Here is a 20,652-nt window from a genome sequence, read left to right on the forward strand (position 1 = left end):
TTAGGTGGACTAAATCGGCTCGGAAACGTGTCGGAGTCCTCAGAATAAATATTGCCATGTGTGTCGCCCCTCCCCCTCTCTGATTTTCCTCCCTCTCCAATAGAGTAAGAAAGACTTGCATTTATATAGCGCCTTTCATGACCACCGGACATCTCAAAGCGCTTTACAGCCAATGAAGTACTTTTGGAGTGTAGTCACTGTTGTAATGTGGGAAACGCAGCAGCCAATTTGCGCACAGCAAGCTCCCACAAACAGCAATGTGATAATGATCAGATAATCTGTTTTTTTGTTATGTTGATTGGGGGTTTAATATTGGCCCAGGACACCGGGGATAACTCCCCCGCTCTTCTTCGGAATAGCGCCATGGGATCTTTTACGCCCACTTGAGAGAGCAGACGGGGCCTCGGTTTAACGTCTCATTCGAAAGAGCTACACACCTACCAGGGGCCACAGATAACGGATGGTGCATCTTTTTTCTGTTCACATAAACTTATTGTATAAGAACTCACCTGACTGGACAGATTCTGTGTCAGTGTGTCACTGATTAAAAACATTAATGATGATTCACTGAAATGTTACCGTGTCAAAGAATTGGGCCTAGTCTCTGTATTAAGTGCAGTAGAGGAGACAAAGGGGAATGTCCTTTGTATGTGAATTCGAGCATGGAGGTTAGTGTACACCACACAATTTTCCGTTGATTAAAACTAATTGAGCGAAAATTGTGCCGGGATTGATGAGCTCCATGCCCAAATTCCCAACGTGCTCTCACAAAATGCAAAGCTCTGCACTGGTAGCTGCCATTCATAATATCTACGCCAAAGTCAATGTTTAGACTTTAGCATTCCTGGCACTGAACCTTTTTCAAGACATGCGTTGCAAGCAAGGCCAACAATTATTGCCCATCCCTAGTTGCCTTTGAGAAGGTGGGGGTGAGCCACCTTCTTGAACCGCTGCAGTCTGTGTGATGAGGGATTGTGCTGTGGAAGGCATTCCCACAGTGCTGTTGGGTAGGGAGTACCCAAGTTCTCTACTCGGAACTCCGACACGGCAAGCGAGCCCCAGGGTGGACAGAAGAAACATTTCAAGGACACCCTCAAAGCTTCCTTGATAAAGTGCAACATCCCCACCGGCACCTGGGAATCCCTGGCCCAAGACCGCCCTAAGTGGAGGAAGAGCATCCGGGAGAACGCTGAGCAGCTCGAGTCTCGTCGCCGAGAGCAAGCAGAAAACAAGCGTAGGCAGCGAAGGAGCGTGCGGCAAACCAGACTCCCCACCCACCCTTTCCTTCAACCGCTGTCTGTCCCACCTGTGACAGAGACTGTAGTTCCCACATTGGACCGTACAGCCACCTGAGAACTCACTTTTAGAGTGGAAGCAAGTCTTCCTCAATTCCGAGGGACTGTCTATGATGATGACCTTCATCTGATGGGAGTGCATGTTGGGAATTCCAACTAATCACAATGCTGTTTGTGGGAGCCTGCTGTGCGCAAATTGACTGCCGCGTTTCCTACATTACAACAGTGGCTATACTTCAAAAGTATTTAATTGGCTCTAAAACACTTTGGGACGTCTGGTGGTCGTGAAAGGCGCTATATAAATACAAGTCTTTCTTTTTTTGACATCAATACGAAACACACTGTAAACCAGCTTTTGAGATTTGTATTAATGATAGAAAACTGTACATGTCACTGACCTCTGCAGAACCCAATGCACACAGCACAGAAATGGATTGGAGGTAAAAGGGTAGACAGGGACAATTCCACTCAATTCTGACTGTGTACAGGAGATTGCCTTGGTTCTGCTACTCGGGCTGTTTCCCAAACCGATTAAGAACATCCCACAACTGTTTGTTTTGACATTTTTCTTTGGTGGAATAAAATCGGACGGAGATTGTGCTGTGGAAAGAGCATCACTGTTGCCCGCTTTGGAAAAAAAAGTTCAGGTAAATCTTTTTGAAAGTGAGACAAAGCTTTCAACAATTAAACCTATAATAAAAAAGAAAAGAAAGACTTGCATTTATATAGCGCCTTTCACGACCTCGGGATGCCCCAAAGCGCTTTACAGTCAATGAAGTACTTCTGAAGTGTAGTCACTGTTGTAATGTAGGAAATGGGCTAATTTTGTGTTTGATTTTGAAGGATATTTGCATCAACACATCAATGGAATGCATATTCATTATTACACTGGTGTCACTTACTAAGGAAAGAAATCTTAGTGACCGGAATTAAATATTTCTTATTTAAACTGAAGCCACTCCTGAGTGGCAACTATTTTTTTGGCACCTTTGAAAGAAAGACTTGCATTTATATAGCGCCTTTCACGGCCACCAGACGTCTCAAAGCGTTTTACGGCCAATGAAGTACTTTTGGAGTGTAGTCACTGTTGTAATGTGGGAAACACGGCAGCCAATTTGTGCTCAGCAAGCTCCCACAAACAGCAATGCGATAATGACCAGATAATCTGTTTTAGTGATGTTGGTTGAGGGATAAATATTGGCCCAGGACACCAGGGATAACTCCCCTGCTCTTCTTAGAAATAGTGCCATGGGATCCTTTATGTCCACCCGAGAGAGCAGACGGGGCCTCGGTTTAACATCTCATGCGAAAGACGGAATATAAAACCTTTGTGCCATATAAGGTGATGATTTGTTTTTCTCCCTGACAACGTTCTCCCCCTCCATCTCCACCCCACCATGGGCATTGACTCATGCTGGGATATGGCTCCATGGGCCCAGTCACCCTCTCGTGGCTCACCCAAGTGGCCATCTTTCAGTGAGCTATTCGATAACTGGGAGCTTGTTATCCAAAAGCTAAATACTGCAGATGCTGGCAATCTGAAATAAGAACAGAAAATGCTCAGCGGGTCAGGCAGCATTGGTGGAGAGAGAAACAAGGGTTAAGATTTCAGGTCGATGACCTTTTAGCAGAACATCTTATCCAGGTCAGCTCCACCCATGCCCACTTCCTACAGAGGCCATTGATTAGTGACCAGGAGGAGTAGGGACCCTGGATTTTTTTTCTCCCTTGTCTAACCCAGTTTTTACTGAGAGTAATTATAGCACTCCTGCCTTGGCTGATGTAATTTAACACAAACCAGAATACGGACCTTTCTATTCAAACATTTTTTGATAACTCTTCTGTGAAGTGCCTTAGGATGTTAAAGGTGGTATATATAATGTATGCACATGTGAGCATGCTCAAAGGTTTTTGGGACTGTTACACTGTAAGTGGCTTAGCCAGTCAGGTGATGTTCGCGAGACTCAATAAAACCCGGTTAATTGAGTCCAGCTTCTCCACGATGAGGCGTGCAGTTGTGAAACTGGCGGATGAACTGGTCGTGTTCAGTTTGATAAACCTTTGCTAATAAACCAGCTGGTTCTTTTCAGCAAATGTGTAGCTGTGAATTCTGAAGCAAAGAACCCATGAAGCAAATACACTAGAGTGTATAAATTCAAGTTGTTGTTGTATTGCTCAGCTACCCACTGAGCCACTGGGAGAGGTCTCCATTTTGAGAAATTTTGCAGTGGAATCAATAGAGGACGCACCAGTGAGCAGCCAGGTTTGGTCATACAACTTATCGTTCGGTCACCGGCAAATGGAACGCAGCTAAATGCAGGTTTACTATTTTAAATGTTGTTTTTTTTGCATTCTCTTTTTTCCTAGTTATATTTTGCACTGACCCCGGTGACATCAATCATAGTCGCAGAATTATTTCAGATCCGAAGTTTTCGATTGGCTCCACGGTACAGTACATTTGCAACAAAGGATATGCACTGGCCGGGGGCAGTATACTGACGTGTTACAACAGGCAGTCTGGCAACCCGAAATGGAGTGACAGGATTCCTAAGTGTGTCCGTGAGTACACGAACCTTTACTAAGTGACGGTGGCTTCATACCAGATTTGTTGCACGTGTAAACTTTTTAACCTGAGCGGCCCCTCCTTTCATTCCGGCGTGCACAGAACATACTCTGAGCAGAAATTGTCAATTCACACCTATCTTGTACCGTATATCTCGGTACCAACTCCCGCCCGTATATGCTGTAAATTGGCTTACATTGTAAATCCACTCCAGGAGAGGTGATATTTGAGAGGAGGACAAATTGCATGAGAGAAGTCTTCATTTATTCAGTAATTCCAAAACACTGTAGTAGCCATCTATGGTCAACATCACTCTGGGAAACTGTCTATTTTCTTGTATTAATGGCGTATGGGTCCTGCATGATAGCTGTACGAACGATTACACACTTTTGCACTGTGTGCAGTACTTCTCCATTGACACAGGATTTTGCCTCTTGCTCTAATATCACACAATATACTGAAACTCTCAGCTTTTTTTCTAAATATGTTTTAAATATACGTAGCTCCTCAGACAAAAGCAAACTACTACAGATGCTGGAAATCTGAAATAAGAACAGAAAATGCTGGAAATACTCAGCAGGTCAGGCAGCATCTGTGGAGAGAGAAACAGAGTTAACGTTTCAGGTCACAATCATAGAAATAGTAGAGCACAGAAGGATTGAGTCTGGATCGGCTCTTTCCAAGAGCAATCCAGTTAGTCCCACTCCCCCACTCTTTCCCTATATCTCTGCAATTTTTTCTCCTTCAAGTATTTATCCAGTTCCCTTTTGAAGGGTACTATTGAATCTGTATCCACCCCATATCAGGCAGTGCATTCCAAATCCTAACCACTCGTTACGTAAAAAGTTTTTCTTCATGTTGCCTCTGGTTCTATGCCAATCACCTTAAATCTGTGTCCTCTGGTGATCGACCCTTTAGCCATTGGAAACCATTTCTCTTTATTTACTCTATCTAAACGCTTCATGATTTTAGATACCTTGATCAAATCTCCTCTTAGCCTTCTCTGCTCTAAGGAGAACAACCCCAGCTTCTCCAGTCTATCCATGTAACTGTAATCCCTCATTCCTGGAAACATTCCAGTAAATCTCTTCTGCACCCTCTCCAAAGCCTACACCTCCTTTCGAAAATGTGGTTCCCAGAATTGGACACAATACTCCAGCTGGGCTAAACTAGTGTCTTATATCGGTTTAGCACAGCTCCCTGGCTTGTGTACTCTGCCTCTGTTTATAAAGTCCAGGGTCCCGTATGCTTTATTAAATACTTTGTTAACCTGTCAAAGATTTGTACACAAACACTGCCTTTATACTTAAAACATTTCTAACTTTTCCCAGTTCTGAAACGTTAACTCTGCTTCTCACTCCCCAGACACAGCCTGAGCTGCTGCGTATTTCCAGTATTTTCACTCTTTTCTATTATTATTGTAATTCCTCAGAGTTACATTGAAAGTTACAAGGTTGACAATCTAATTTAGCTAGTACGTCAATTAGATGTCAGCCTTGGCTCCTTGTTGCCTCAGAGTCAGAAGGTCATAGATTCAAGTCCCAGTCTAGGGACTGGAGAACATAATCTCGGCTGCCACTTCAGTGCAACAGTGAGGGGCAATGTGCCTTCGCAAAGCACGGCCCATACAAATTTCTGCGCACACGCGTTACCCACAATATAAAAGCCGGTGAACGGCCTGCACGGGGCCTTGTGGATGACAGCGCGGTCGTGCAGTTTAGCGGGAACCTTGGTGAGGGGGTGCTGCAATGTTTGGCGATGCCGACTTTTGGATGAGAGGGAGAGAAAAATTAATACCTCTGAATTGGCAGCTCAGTGTACAGCTTATTAAGATTGTCATTTTAATCCTCTGCGTGAGAGGGAAAGTCCAGTCATTTTATTAATTGATTGTCATTCACTAATCAACATCATGTCTGCTATTATTATAATGAAAAGAAACTTGAAAAATTACATGAGGTTATGGATATTTCACAACATGTTTAGGGAGCTGGTGAGCTTCCTTAGGGTGCGTGCGTTTACGGGCACCTCCTCGCATAACTGTCACTTCCAGCAGAGCGCAGGATAGATCAAAACAATCTACTTTGTATTTGAAATCCTGGTGCTTTTTTTTCACAAAGGCCCATATTTTGCGGCCCCTATGGGTTCGTACGAAGTGCACACCCGCCCGCAGGGGCCCCGCAAGTTCCGGGTTTAGCCATGCGATGCGCATGCGCGAAAACCCGGAACTTGCGATCTGTCCAAAATCATCTCAACGGATCGCACGCATCCCCAGGAAAAGGGTACCCGTGGGCGGAGCGTGCCCAGCGAAAGCCTGTGGAAATTCCTTCGCCTGGCATAAGGCCTGCTTTTACCAGCGTAAGAGTTTTTAAAATTCGTTAAAATAATTTTTTTCAATCATTTATACTTTTAAAAAAAAACCTGAGCAAGAAGTAAGTTTATTTTTTAGCCCCTTTTTAAAACATTTTCATTTATTTTTCAAAAAATGACATTTCTCTTTTAATTATTTAATTAAATGGCCTTTTAATTCATTTTAAATACGAAATGTTTTGTATTTATTTAGTTGATGTGTAGATGTATGTTTTGGAGTATTCCCATGCGTGCTTATCGGGTTTCTGTACCTGCGGAATACCCCGAAGCATGAATGGGGATTCCCTTTCATTGGTTGGGCCGGCCCAGGGGTGTTTGCGAACCGTGTATGCCCCGAGATACGTGAGCTGTACCCGCGAGTACCCGGAGAGGCCCAAGACCACGAGTCTCCGGACCTCCTGGACCACCATTTGCGGGAAGCCTCCGATCGCAAATCCAGGGCCAATGTTACACTTAGTGACGCCAATGGGTGGCCAGTAAAAGTTCAACCTGTACTTTTTAAGTTGTTTCCCCAGAGCACTCTATTGGACGGCAGATGTGTCAATGTTTCAGATCAGTGGGAGTGGTTGCTCCACAAGTTAGAACCGTGGCTCCGTTTGACAGTCATGCCACGAGAAGTGAAGGATTTTGAGTCACAGTTTTAAAGTAATGCTTTCAGACACATGTTCTTCATAATCTTGTGATCAATCCTGGTTTTATTCTTTATGTTTCTTCTGTTTCGACCCTGACCCCGCAGGAATGAACTCTGCAATGAATTTAAAACCCAAGTCAATTCAAAATTGGACTCGCTTCAAAAACATAAATGCAAATTTGGGCCTGATCATGTGATCTGTATTTGCATAGCCTGTACCTTTAAGAGCAATGCCTGGCTGTGCACGTGTGATGCCACTTTTTCCATTGTCCAGTTGGTCATACCAGCTTAGGCCCCCCTCCCCCATTGCCTCCCTCCCCCATTACCCCCTCCCCCATTGTCCCCTTCCCTATTGCCCCCTCCCCAGGGGGGGGGCTGCTTATTTCACTATTTCAGTAATGGGCCTGTGCACAACCATGTTCTGAGATCGTTTGCAAACACCAATCTTCTCCACAGGCCTCCTCTGCCGTCCTGTGAACACTGGATGCCAGAACCTACAACAACAACTACTTATATTTATATAGCGCCTTTAATGCAATAAAACGTCCCAAGGTGCTTCACAGGAGTGTTATCCACACACAAAAAAATTGACACCGAGCCATGTAAGGAGATGTTAGGGCAGATGATCAAAAGCTCAGTTGAAGAGGTAGGTTTAAAAGAGCGTCTTAAAGGAGTAAAGAGAGGTGCAGAGGCAGAGAGATTTAGGAAGGGAATTCCAGAGCTTAGGACCTAGGCAGCTGAAGGCACAGCCACCAATGGTGGAGCATTTAAAATCGTGGATGTTTAAAAGGCCAAAATAGGTGGAGCGCAGAGGTATAGGGGGATTATCGGACTGTAAGAGGTCCCTGCATCAGGCATGCTCGGAGTGCAAATGGTAGGAAGCACAATAGAGATTGTGTTTCCCTTATTTGCATGTAAACATATGCCTCCCCTCCCAGTGCCCTGACAACACTGGACCCCCAGAACATGGCAGGGAGGCAGGTATGCAGCAGAGTTCCACTCTGAGCAGCTTTGCACATCTTCCAGACCCAGAACCACCCAATAATCAGCAAAAGGGAGGCGGAAAGCCTAGGCCATCATATTGGCAGTCTGACACCAACAGAGTTAACACATCTCACACCTCTCTCTGAATTTCTCACAGAAGCACCTAGAAGGGAACGACAGGTATTTAAAAAGTAAACTGCAACCAACAGAGCAAAACCTCTCTCAGACACTTCAATGATTCACTTTTGTACCGTGCCCAAACTGAAGTTTCAGATCACTTGAAGTAGTGTATTGTCATATCACAAAAATAAATATTGAACATGCTATCCCCGGACTAAAGTGGCACTGGTTGGAAAAACTTCAACTTCTGAAGAGAACCAAAGCAGTCACCCCAATATACTTTGCATGTCCCGATATGTAGACTGATTGAGAGCCATCTTTGTCTGCACAGTTTTCAGTTGCCATTGTTTCCTGCGTCCTGCCTGGTCACCGCTCTCCTCTGTACTTCGTGTCCATTTCTGCTTTTTGGACCCACTAGTCTTCTTTACTGTTTCACCCACTTCTCTGTGAACTCCTCCCACTGTCTAGGATGATATGGTTTGTTCAGTGCAGTCGTGTATTTTCCTCAACTTTTAGCCCTCGAGCAGCTTTTTTCCCATCATGCCATGCAGCAGTTCCCCAAACTGGAAACATGTGAATGAAATGGAGAGGTGCCTCCATTCCCAATGCTCAGAATAGACCATTCTAACTAACGCCAAGGGGCATGGGCGGGGTAGCTGCATCACTTCAAATGGGAACTCCATACACTATCACCATAGTCGGTGAGACAATTTATATTCCTGTCTCTTTATTATGTGCTGTTAGATTGGTTCTTAAGTGGCAGAGTACAGTGCATGTGCAATTATACTAAAGGAAATGTACTGAAATCTATATTTTTTTAATTTTACAACTATTGAAAACATCTTTGGTGTTGCTTTTTGTAGCGGAGGTATTTGAGCCTTGTCACAACCCTGGGGTGCCTGACAATGGTTACCAGACTACAGAGAAGAGGTTGTACCAAGCAGGGGAGACCTTGAGGTTTGCCTGTTATGATGGCTATGAGCTGATCGGGGAAGCCAGTATCAAGTGCATTCCAGGACACCCCTCCGAGTGGAGCAACCCACCTCCATTCTGCAAAGGTAATATTTGTCATACCTGATGTGCAGAGAGAGTCTTGCTTCTTTTCAGTGAGCTTTGTTGATTTTATGGGGGAAAAAAGCTGTTCTGTCAGAACACTTTAAGAAGATTTTATTCACTTTGAACAGGTTTGCTGTTAGTTTGAATGTGTTCGCTGGCTTAGGGTGCTGTGCATGTGCTGTCGGCTAATGCTTTAACCCACCCTCATTTGTAAGGACGTTGGCAGTTAATAGCTCCTGATCATTCGGGGTCCAGTTTACCCCAGGTCACTGCACTTGCCTATGATGGAAGGTGGGACCAGGACCCATTTGCTCCCCCTCATTTTTTGGAAGGTGTGCGGCCTCTTTAAGGGGCTGCTCGGCCCATTCACAATTTCACGCATGTATGACATTTAACATTGGAAAAGCCGATCCCGAGCTGCGCGAGACCAGCAAAGAGCATCGCAGCTGCGCAGTTTAGAGGGAGCGTTGGTCGGGACCCTGCAATCCATCACTCTCGGTGCAGATGTTTCCAGTTTGTTTCACCACGGGGCCACCAAAGAAACATTTAGTGTGAACAATGGGTCAGAGTCAAGCTCATTGCTTTGCATTCTTATTACAGAAAAATGGAAAATATTACATTGTAATCCCTTAAATATTCCATAAAACCCTGTAATCCACGTAAAACAGTTTTGGACATAGAGAGTTATTATACAACGAGGAGTCTCCTAACAAACGGTACGAATTCCAGAATCCTGTGTCACAAAAATTGAATTTGACTTGAAAAAAGAAGGCTGTGGGATGACCTGATAGAGGTCTTTAAAATTATGAAAGGTTTTAATAGAGTGGATACAGAGAGAATGTTTCCACTTGTGGGGAAGAGCATAACTAGAGGCCGTCAATATAAGATAGTCACCCAGGAATCCAATAGGGAATTCAGAAGAAACTTCTTTACCCAAAGAGTGGTGAGAATGTGGAACTCGCTGCCACAGGGAATGGTTGAGGAGAATAGTACAGATGCAGTTAAGTGGGGGTTGTACAAGCGTATGTGGGAGAAGGGAATAGAGGGTTATGCTGATAGATTTAGATGAGGGAAAGACAGGAGAAGGCTCGAGTGGAGCATAAACGCCGGCATGGACTGGTTGGGCAGAATGGCCTGTTTCGGTGCTGTATATCCGATGTAATCTTGTGTAATCTTTCATCAGTCGCTGTAAAACTGTGGCCCTGCTGTTACACTGTGCTGCCACATAAAATGACATCTTTCTGATTTTTATTTCAGTTACTTATGACAAGTACTTCAATGAACGCAGACTTGAAGGTAAGAGAATATGGTTGGGCCTTATGGCCTCAGGGGTGGGTAAGAAGTACTGCTTTGATGGTGTCACCCACATTCCAAGAACAACTTAAATTGATTGGATACTTTTTCTGAAAGGAATACCCCCTCCAGGAAAGACATTGATGCATTTTATAAATATCTTTTCCTTCAGTAAATGTTTTATTTGAGCACCAGCATTTGCAAGTCTGGATCTCGGGTTCAAAGGTTTGACCTGTGTAGGGTCACAGTGGGGTGGTGTCCCCTCGCCTGCTCTATATGCAGACTTTTAACGCAGAACACAGAGCCAAATCATGTCCAAGTGTGATCCATTCACACTCTGGCCTGAACTTGACATAGGGCTCCCTCTGTCTCGTCTCATTAATAATTGGACTTTTTGAAGATTCAAATTACGCCAATATTTCTCTCTCATAAATAACTTTCTAGAATAATCTACATAATCTAAATTTCTAGAATAATCTACATAATTTATAAAGTGGCACTAGAAAGCAATGCGGACCTGCTGAACATATCTAAAATTTATATTACTACTGGAATAAATTTAACACGAATCTTGATTTTTATTTCATATTTTGATATAACATTTCTTGCCCAGATCTCTCTACATTGTTTGTGCCCATATGTATCTCTCATTCCATAACTTCAGACTTTGAAGGTGATGTGGGTGACTAAATATATCTGACTTGGGAATGCCCCAGAGCTCAAACTCTGCCTTTAACACGTAAATCTCAAGTACATAAACATCCCCGACAGGGTCAGCCCAGGTCATCCCTTTCTGCTGATAAAAATGCACGTTCCCGGTGCAGAACTTTGCCCGCTGGGAACTCGTGTTGGAATTTGGGTTCCCACCCCACAAATTTTCATCCATGACAATTAAACGGATGGATAATCATCGGGAACACGGACCGGCATTCCTGATCTATGCTCCCTGTGGTGAGAACATGAGTTCATAAAATGACCCCTTACTAAAGGAAAAAGAAAGACTTGCATTTATATAGCGCCTTTCATGACCACCGAACGTCACATAGAAACATAGAAAATAGGTGCAGGAGTAGGCCATTCGGCCCTTCGAGCCTGCACCGCCATTCAATGAGTTCATGGCTGAACATGCAAACTCAGTACCCCATTCCTGCTTTCTCGCCATACCCCTTGATCCCCCTAGTAGTAAGGACTATATCTAACTCCTTTTTGAATATATTTAGTGAATTGGCCTCAACAACTTTCTGTGGTGGAGAATTCCACAGGTTCACCACTCTCTGGGTGAAGAAGTTTCTCCTCATCTCAGTCCTAAATGGCTTACCCCTTATCCTTAGACTGTGACCCCTGGTTCTGGACTTTCCCAACATTGGGAACATTCTTCCTGCAACTAACCTGTCTAAACCTGTCAGAATTTTCAACGTTTCTATGAGATCCCCTCTCATTCTTCTGAACTCCAGTGAATACAAGCCCAGTTGATCCAGTCTTTCTTGATATGTCAGTCCCGCCATCCCAGGAATCAGTCTGGTGAACCTTCGCTGCACTCCCTCAATAGCAAAAATCTCCTTCCTCAAGTTAGGAGACCAAAACTGTACATAATACTCCAGGTGTGGCCTCACCAAGGCCCTGTACAACTGTAGCAACACCTCCCTGCCCCTGTACTCAAATCCCCTCGCTATGAAGGCCAACATGCCATTTACTTTCTTAACCGCCTGCTGTACCTGCATGCCAACCTTCAATGACTGATGTACCATGACACCCAGGTCTCGTTGCACCTCCCCTTTTCCTAATCTGTCACCATTCAGATAATAGTCTGCCTCTCTGTTTTTACCACCAAAGTGGATAACCTCACATTTATCCACATTATACTTCATCTGCCATGCATTTGCCCACTCACCTAACCTATCCAAGTCACTCTGCAGCCTCATAACATCCTCCTCACAGCTCACACTGCCACCCAACTTAGTGTCATCCGCAAATTTGGAGATACTACATTTAATCCCCTCATCCAAATCATTAATGTACAATGTAAACAGCTGGGGCCCCAGCACAGAACCTTGCGGTACCCCACTAGTCACTGCCTGCCATTCTGAAAAGTACCCATTTACTCCTACTCTTTGCTTCCTGTCTGACAACCAGTTCTCAATCCATGTCAGCACACTACCCCCAATCCCATGTGCTTTAACTTTGCACATTAATCTCTTGTGTGGGACCTTGTCGAAAGCCTTCTGAAAGTCCAAATATACCACATCAACTGGTTCTCCCTTGTCCACTCTACTGGAAACATCCTCAAAAAATTCCAGAAGATTTGTCAAGCATGATTTCCCTTTCACAAATCCATGCTGACTTGGACCTATCATGTCACCTCTTTCCAAATGTGCTGCTATGACATCCTTAATAATTGATTCCATCATTTTACCCACTACTGATGTCAGGCTGATCGGTCTATAATTCCCTGTTTTCTCTCTCCCTCCTTTTTAAAAAAAGTGGGGTTACATTGGCTACCCTCCACTCGATAGGAACTGATCCAGAGTCTATGGAATGTTGGAAAATGACTGTCAATGCATCCACTATTTCCAAGGCCACCTCCTTAAGTACTCTGGGATACAGTCCATCAGGCCCTGGGGATTTATCGGCCTTCAATCCCATCAATTCCCCCAACACAATTTCCCGACTAATAAGGATTTCCCTCAGTTCCTCCTTCTTACTAGACCCTCTGACCCCTTTTATATCCGGAAGGTTGTTTGTGTCCTCCTTAGTGAATACCGAACCAAAGTACTTGTTCAATTGGTCTGCCATTTCTTTGTTCCCCATTATGACTTCCCCTGATTCTGACTGCAGGGGACCTACGTTTGTCTTTACTAACCTTTTTCTCTTTACATATCTATAGAAACTTTTGCAGTCCATCTTAATGTTCCCTGCAAGCTTCCTCTCGTACTCTATTTTCCCTGCCCTAATCAAAGCTTTAAAGCCAATGGAGTACTTTTGGAGTGTAGTCACTGTTGTAATGTGGGAAACACGGCAGCAAAAGTTGCGCACAGTAAGCTCCCACAAACAGAAATGTGATCATCTGTTTTGTTATGTTGATTGAAGGATAACTCCTCCGCCCTTCTTCAAAATAGTGCCATGGGATCTTTTACATCCACCTGAGAGAGCAGCCGGGGCCTCGGTTTAACATCTCATCCGAAAGACGACACCTCCGACAGTGCAGCGCTCCCTCAGCACTGTGCTGGAGTGTCAGCCTGGATTTATGTGCTCAAACCTTCTGACTCAGGGACGAGAGTGCTACCCACTGAGCCACAGTTGACACTGTCTCGGTTAGTTAGGAAGATTGCCTTGTTAGTAAGATCCTTGAGAGCCATTTCTCGCAGTATTTCAATTACAAAGCCGTGGGTTGATTCAGCTACATCATCAAACAAACACATTAAATCAAGATGGGCTCTGGATTGTCTAACCATTGCTCCTTTTATTGCACTTGAGGCTCCAGGGATTATGTGATTGCCAGTAATGTACTGTAGTGTCGGCAGTTTATGGTTTATATAATCTACTACTGATTTACTTGCGAGTCTGTGCCAAAAATGTTTCACTGGTGGCAAGTGTTGCTCCATGTAGTTCAAAAGATCAACAAATGATTTAATCCATTTTCAGTATAGGCTACGACCTGCCTTTGGTGAGAAATGTAAAGTGCTGGGAAGTTTTAATGGAGATAAATGTAAAGTGTTGCATCTTGGAATAGGAAATAGAAAACATGCATATATTGAACGATTTAAGCAAGCGCGTGGCACTGAGTGGAGGCCAGTCCTCGGTGCAAACTGTGGCTGGGACTTGAACCCACAACCTTCTGATATCAAAGATATTGTCTTTGATATCAGAAGGTTGTGGGTTCAAGTCCCACTCCAGGGAGTTGAGCACATAAATCTAGGTTGGCACACTGAGGGAGTGCTGCACTGTCAGAGGTGCTGTCTTTCGGATGAGACATTAAACCAAGGCCCCATCTGTCTTCTCGGGTGACACTATTTCAAATAAGAGCAGGGGAGTTATCCCTGGTGCCCTGGCCAATATTTATCCCTCAATTAGCACAACAAAACAGATTATCAGGTCATTAATTGCTGTTTGTGAGAGCTTGCTGTGTGCAAATTTTGCTGTCGTGTTTCCCACATTACAACAATGACTACACTCCAAAAGTACTTCATTGGCTGTAAAGCGCTTTGAGACGTCATGTGGTCGTGAAAGGCGGTACAGGTACATTTTTTTAAAATGCAAATGCAAGGACACGTCACCAGGACTCTTCCATTACAGAGTGGACACCCCTCACAATTCAAGGAGAGAACGGCCCACCCAAATGAATTCAACAAAATAACAAAACAGAAACTTAAATTAGGCCCCCGCTCCTGTGGGACAGGCGGCTTTCCTGTGCCTGAATTCAGCAAGTTAAGATGCAGGGGGCGGGAATGTGTCAGGAATGCAGTGCAAACCCGCCCCGCCCCCCCCCCCCCCCCCCCCCCCGCACGTTCCTGCCGGGTAGGGAGGGGGTTTAAAATCAAGTCTTGATGTATTGGAGATGGTTCAAAGCAACAGGGATGATTCCAGAACTTGGGGTTCCCAGATATCAGGAAAGAATTGTGGAAATTAACATGTTTTTATTGGGGGGGGGGGGGGAGGAGAAGATTGAAGAGGGGCCATGATCAAGCTATTTAAAATGCTAAGAGGTGTAGATGGTATCGTTTGTAAGAGGGACACAAGCACTTCTGGAGGCAGTGCAGAGAAGATCCATTAGATCGATCGCTGAAGCAAGAACTTGCATTTATATAGTAACTTTCACATCCTTGGGAGATCCCAAAGCACACTACAACCAATTAATGACTTTTTGTTTTGAAGTGTAGTTACTATCGCACTGAACAGAAGTGCAGCACCAATTTGCCCACAGCAGGGTCCCACGAAAGCAATTAGATAAATGGACAGTTAATTTGTTTGTTGGTGGTGTTGAGTGAGAGATAGGTGTTGGCCAGGAGAGTTCAGGACACCAGGAGAACTCTCCTGCTCTTCTTCAAAAAATGCTATGAGATAGTACCTCCAACGATGTAGTACTCTCTCAGAAATAAAAACTGAAAATGCTGGAAATACTCAGCATGTCGGGCAGCATCTGTGGAGAGAGAAACTGAGTTAACGTTACAGGTCAATGACCCTTCGTCAGAACTGGAAATAGTTAGAGACGTAACAGGTTTTTAAGCAAGTACAGGCGCTGGGAAAGCGAGGGGGTAGGAAAGAACAATAGGGAAGGTCTGTGATAGGTGGAAGTCAGGAGAAATTAAAAGACAAAAGGGATGAAGGTGCGAGGCAAAAGGAGATGGTAATTGGACAAGTTACAAAACAAAAGCTGAGTCAAGGTGAGGTGTAAATGGGATCGGTAGGGTCATCAACAGCTACCATGTGAGAAAAGAAATTGTGGCCGAGGTTATGGTCTGAAATTGTTGAACTCGATGTTGAGTCCAGAAGGATGTAAAGTGCCTAATCGAAAGACGAGGTGCTGCTCCTCGACCTTACGTTGAGCTTCGTTGGAACAGTGTCGGAGGCCGAGGACAGAGGACAGAGGACAGAGGACAGAGGTCAGAGTGGAAGTGGAGCGGGGAATTAAAATGACAGGCGATCGGAAGCTCAGGGTCACGCTTACGGATTGAATGGAGGTGTCCCGAAAAGCGGTCACCCAATCTACGCTTGGTCTCCACAATGTAGAGGAGACCACATTGTGAACAGAGAATACAGTATACTAAATTGAAAGAAGTAAAGCGCTGTTTCACCTGGTAGGAATGTTGGGGCCCTGGACAGTGGGAAGGGAGGAGGTAAAAGGGCAGGTATTGCATCTCCTGCGCTTGCACGGGAAGGTGCCGTGGGAAGGGGAAGGGGTGTTGGGGGTGATTGAGGAGTGGACCAGGGTGTCACAGAGGGAGCGGTCCCTTCGGAACGCTGAGAGGGGAGGGGAGGGGAAGATGTGATTGGTGGTGGGATCACACTGGAGGTGGCGGAAATGGCGGAGGATGACCCATTGAGCATGGAGGCTGGTGGAGTGAAAGATGAGGACAAGGGGAACCCTATCGTGCTTCTGGGAAGGATGGGAAGGGGTGGGAGCAGAAGTGCGGGAAATAGAACGGAGACGGTCGAGGGCCATGTCAACCACGGTAGAGGGGAATCCTCGGTTGAAGAAAAAGGAAGTCATATCGGAAGCACTAGAGTGGATTATTGCTCTCTCAGAAATGTCAGTCTAGATTGCGTGCTCAAGTCCTGGAGTATGAGCGCACAAACTTGTACTGCTACTGAGCCAAGGTTGACACTAGCGTCAAAGATCTGAATTATGGGGAAAGTCTGGAGAAACTTGGGTTTTAAACCAGGAATGGAGGTGATCTTATAGAGACATATAAGATAGTTAAGGGAATGGAACAAATACATCCAGAATACTACTACCGATTACGATAGTAGGACATGGGCACAAGCTGGGGAAGAAGAGATGTTCTCTTGGAGGACAAAGGCAAGGATTGAAAAGGGGAAGTGCAAGTTGGATGAATATTGTGGCTTTACACGAGGGAATCAGATGTACAAATGCAGAACTATCCTGTAGCTTATATCACTAAGGTCACTTTAAATATTTACATAAATTATATTCCAATGCCACAAAGGCACAGATGCAGATTCAGTAGCTGACTTTTTTTTAAAGTCTGCTTCAAAAAATTAAACATTGCCGTTTTAATCAATTTGATGCACTCCTCAAATATATGGGGGGAATCAAAGAAAGGAAAGAGGTGGAGATTAGAGGCAGGAACATCATAAGGTGGAAGGAAAGAGAGGCAGGCTGGCAAGGTAAGGATACAGCTGTGTAAAACATCTTGACCACTTGCCTGAAGGCAAGTTACCAGCTGGTTATTGCTGAAGCCTTTAGTGCACCAGTTCCAGGGTTTGGATTCCTTACTTTAGAAGAATATGAAGGCCATGGAGAGAGTGCAGGAGATTCACTAAGATGATGCTGCAATGTATTTGCTTCATAGGTTCTTTGCATAAGAATTCATAGCAACACATTGCTATTAAGAACTATTTGGTTTATTGACAAAGGTTTAACAATCACACTACACATTACCAGTTCATCCACTAGACTCACAATTGCATGCCTCATCGTGGATGACGTAGACTCAACTGACTGGGGTTTCATTGAGTCTTATGAACATCACGTGACTGGCTAAGCCACTCACAATGCAACAGCTCTACAACTCTTTTGAGTAAACAAAACAATCATTTGATCAAGTGCCCCCCCCCGATCTGGGGGACACGACAAACATTTCACAAGGCCCTTTTTTTTCCGCTTTTTTTTGGTGATTTTTGTGGGGGTTTTTGGGGGTTTTTTTGGGCACTAAAATCATAGTTTTTTTTTCCAAGTGCCCCCTATAAAAGGGGAGGGGGACACTAAAAACACTGGCAATTAAAACAAATTAAACTTTAAAACATAAAATCAAATTAAAATTTGGTTGCCGGGGGTAACGATGCACTCCAGTCCCTCCGGCGCCCACCTCTCGCGGAAGGCCGCGAGCGTACCGGTGGATACCGCGTGCTCCATCTCCAAGGACACCCTGGCGCGGATGTACGCGCGGAAGAGAGGCAGGCAGTCAGGCTGAACGACCCCCTCGACCGCCCGCTGCCTGGACCGGCTGATGGCACCCTTGGCCGTGCCCAGGAGCAGTCCTACGAGGAGTCCCTCGGACCTACCCGCTCCCCTCCGCACAGGGTGCCCAAAGATCAGGAGTGTGGGACTGAAGTGCAACCAGAATTTCAGGAGCAGCCCCTTTAAATATTGGAACAGGGGCTGCAACCTTGTACATTCAATAAAAACATGGAACACGGACTCTTCCAGACCGCAGAAATTGCAGGCGGCCTGGGAGTCCGTGAACCGGCTTAAAAATTTGTTGCACGGCACTGCTCCGTGCACCACCCTCCAGGCCAAGTCCCCGATAAATCGTGGGAGGACTCCCGCGTAGAGTGCACTCCATCGGGGACCCCCGCCTCCTCCGGACGGCAAGATGGTACGCCATGGCGTGTCCGGACGGCAGACGAGGATGGCAAAGTTGAGAGTGCAATAGCTCTACAAACCTGTGAGCATACGCACAGATGCATACATTACAGATACCAGGCACTATTTTCAAGTAGATACAAGCAAAACTGGTTATTTTCATTGGAACAAAAAAGGTTAAGAGGAGAACTAACAGAGGTGTTCAAAATTATGAAGTTTTCGCAACAATGAATCAGATAAAAATATTTCCGCTGGTCGGTGAGTCGGTAACTAAAAGGCCAAAATTGAAAACCTTCATCAAAAGAAGTAAAGCGAAAGGTTAGGAGAATTTATTTTCTGCTGAGGATTATTAAGACGTGAAATATCCTACCAGAAATGGTCCTACCCATAAGCTGAATCCACAATAGCTTTTAAAAGGAAAGTAGATAAATATTTTGAAAAATAAAAATTTCAAAGGACATGGCGAAAAAACAAGGGAAGGAACCAAGTGGAGAACTCTGTCCGAGATCGGGCACAGGTGTGATGGGCCAAATGGCCGTCTCCTGTGCTATAACATTGGGAGTCTATGAAAATGGGGGTGAAGAATGGCCTCCTTCCATGCTGTAACCATTCTACGATTCTATGAATTCAGACTAGTAGCAATTCGGTGAAAACCACATTTTCAACCCAACATTGATTCTCCACCTGGCAGATTTTACCACAGCCTGCAAAATTTTCCTCTATCCCTTCCCTAAAAGATATATTTTATATACTTAAAGATGTATACTTTACATTGTGTCAATGGTGTCTGTGTCTATCAGGAGATGTGTATTGCCTCATGTGTGTAACGTACCTGTTTCTCTTGCAGTGGCCAAGGCCGCAGCCTCTGTGAACCAGATGGAAGGAAATAATATTGCCATTGCGGTATTTATCCCTGTGATTGTCGTAGCTCTGCTCATTGGTGCGATCTATTTCTACTTCACAAAGTGAGTAGTTAATGCAAAACTAACAGCCAGGGGCTGAACTTAGTACAACACCAATAACTTGCATTTATATAGCGCCTTTAATGTAGTAAAATGTCCCAAGGCGCTTCACAGGAGTATTAAAAGGCAAAAAAAATTGACACTGAGCCACATAAGAGAAATTAGGGCAGGCGACCAAAAGCTTGGTTAAAGAGATAGGTTTTAAAGAGCGTCTTAAAGGAATAAAGAGAGGTTTAGGCAGGGAATTCCAGAGCTCGACTGCCCATGTCCTATCTTGTACCAAGTCCCGCTCACCCATCACCCCTGTGCAACAGAAGGCACAGCCACCAATGACTAAGCAATTATAATCAGGGATGCTCAAGAGGACAGAATTAGAGGAGTGCAGATACCTCAGTGGGGTTGTGGAGCTGGAGGAGATGACAAAGATAGGGAGGGAAGAGGCCATGGAGGGATTTGAAAACAAGGATGAGCATTTTGAAATCGAGGCGTTGCTTAACCAGGAGCCGATGTAAGTCAGCGAGCACAGGCGTGATGGGTGAGCGGGACTTGGTGCAAGTTAGGACACGGGCAGCCAAGTTTTGGATCACCTCAAGTTTACGTAAGGTAGAATGTGGGAGGCCAGCTAGGAGAGCGTTGGAATAGTCAAGTCTAGAGGTAACAAAGGCATGGATGTGGGTTTCAGCAGCGGATGAGCTAAGGCAGGGGCGGAGACGGGCGATGTTACGGAGACATGTTACAGAGTAACACAAGATATTCAGCTTTTGCAGCTGATTAGTAATACATTTTCTTAAAAGTAAGGAGAAAATTGAAGGATATTAACAATTAAACTTGCTGAAAGTCTGTTTTAAGCTCTATTGAAAACAACTTATGAATTGGCTGGGCCAGTTGCATTTTCCTTATTGTAAAGTCCATTAATCATTTTTTATGTTATCGTGACAAAATATTTTATTCTTTCAAATGAGGCATTGAGCCAAAGCCTCGACTGCCCTCTCAAATGCACATTAAACATTCTATGGCTCTATTTCAAAGAATAACAGAGAAGTTCTACCAATATTTATCCCTCAATCAGCATCACTAAAAACCAGGTTATCTGGTCATTATCACACTGCTGTTTGTGGGAACTTGCTGTGTGCAAAATGGCTGCCGTATTTCTTAAATTATAACAGTGACTATTGTGTTCCTAACACAAATGAGACTGCACACAGGGAGGTTAAAGTAACAGTGACCTCAGTCTTTATTAAGACACTCCAGAGTGAGAAACAGGTCTTCGGGGCCAGCTTATATACAGTGCTCCCAAGGGATGCTGGGATCTCTTGGGACTTCAGGGGATGCGCTCC

General features: G+C 44.7%; 1 protein-coding gene across 1 annotated transcript in view; it reads left to right on the plus strand.

Moving 5' to 3' along the window:
- sez6b (seizure related 6 homolog b) overlaps positions 1-20,652 on the plus strand; it is a 901,253-nt gene that overhangs the window by 872,679 nt on the left and 7,922 nt on the right. Inside the window, exons 13-16 of the mRNA XM_070858015.1 lie at positions 3,663-3,854; positions 8,824-9,018; positions 10,274-10,312; positions 19,201-19,318. Of these exons, the coding sequence (XP_070714116.1) occupies positions 3,663-3,854; positions 8,824-9,018; positions 10,274-10,312; positions 19,201-19,318 (544 nt within the window). The remainder of the gene's footprint in view (positions 1-3,662; positions 3,855-8,823; positions 9,019-10,273; positions 10,313-19,200; positions 19,319-20,652) is intronic.

The sequence above is a fragment of the Pristiophorus japonicus genome, chromosome 16 (assembly GCF_044704955.1).
Source record: "Pristiophorus japonicus isolate sPriJap1 chromosome 16, sPriJap1.hap1, whole genome shotgun sequence".
NCBI classification, from domain to species: Eukaryota; Metazoa; Chordata; class Chondrichthyes; family Pristiophoridae; genus Pristiophorus; species Pristiophorus japonicus.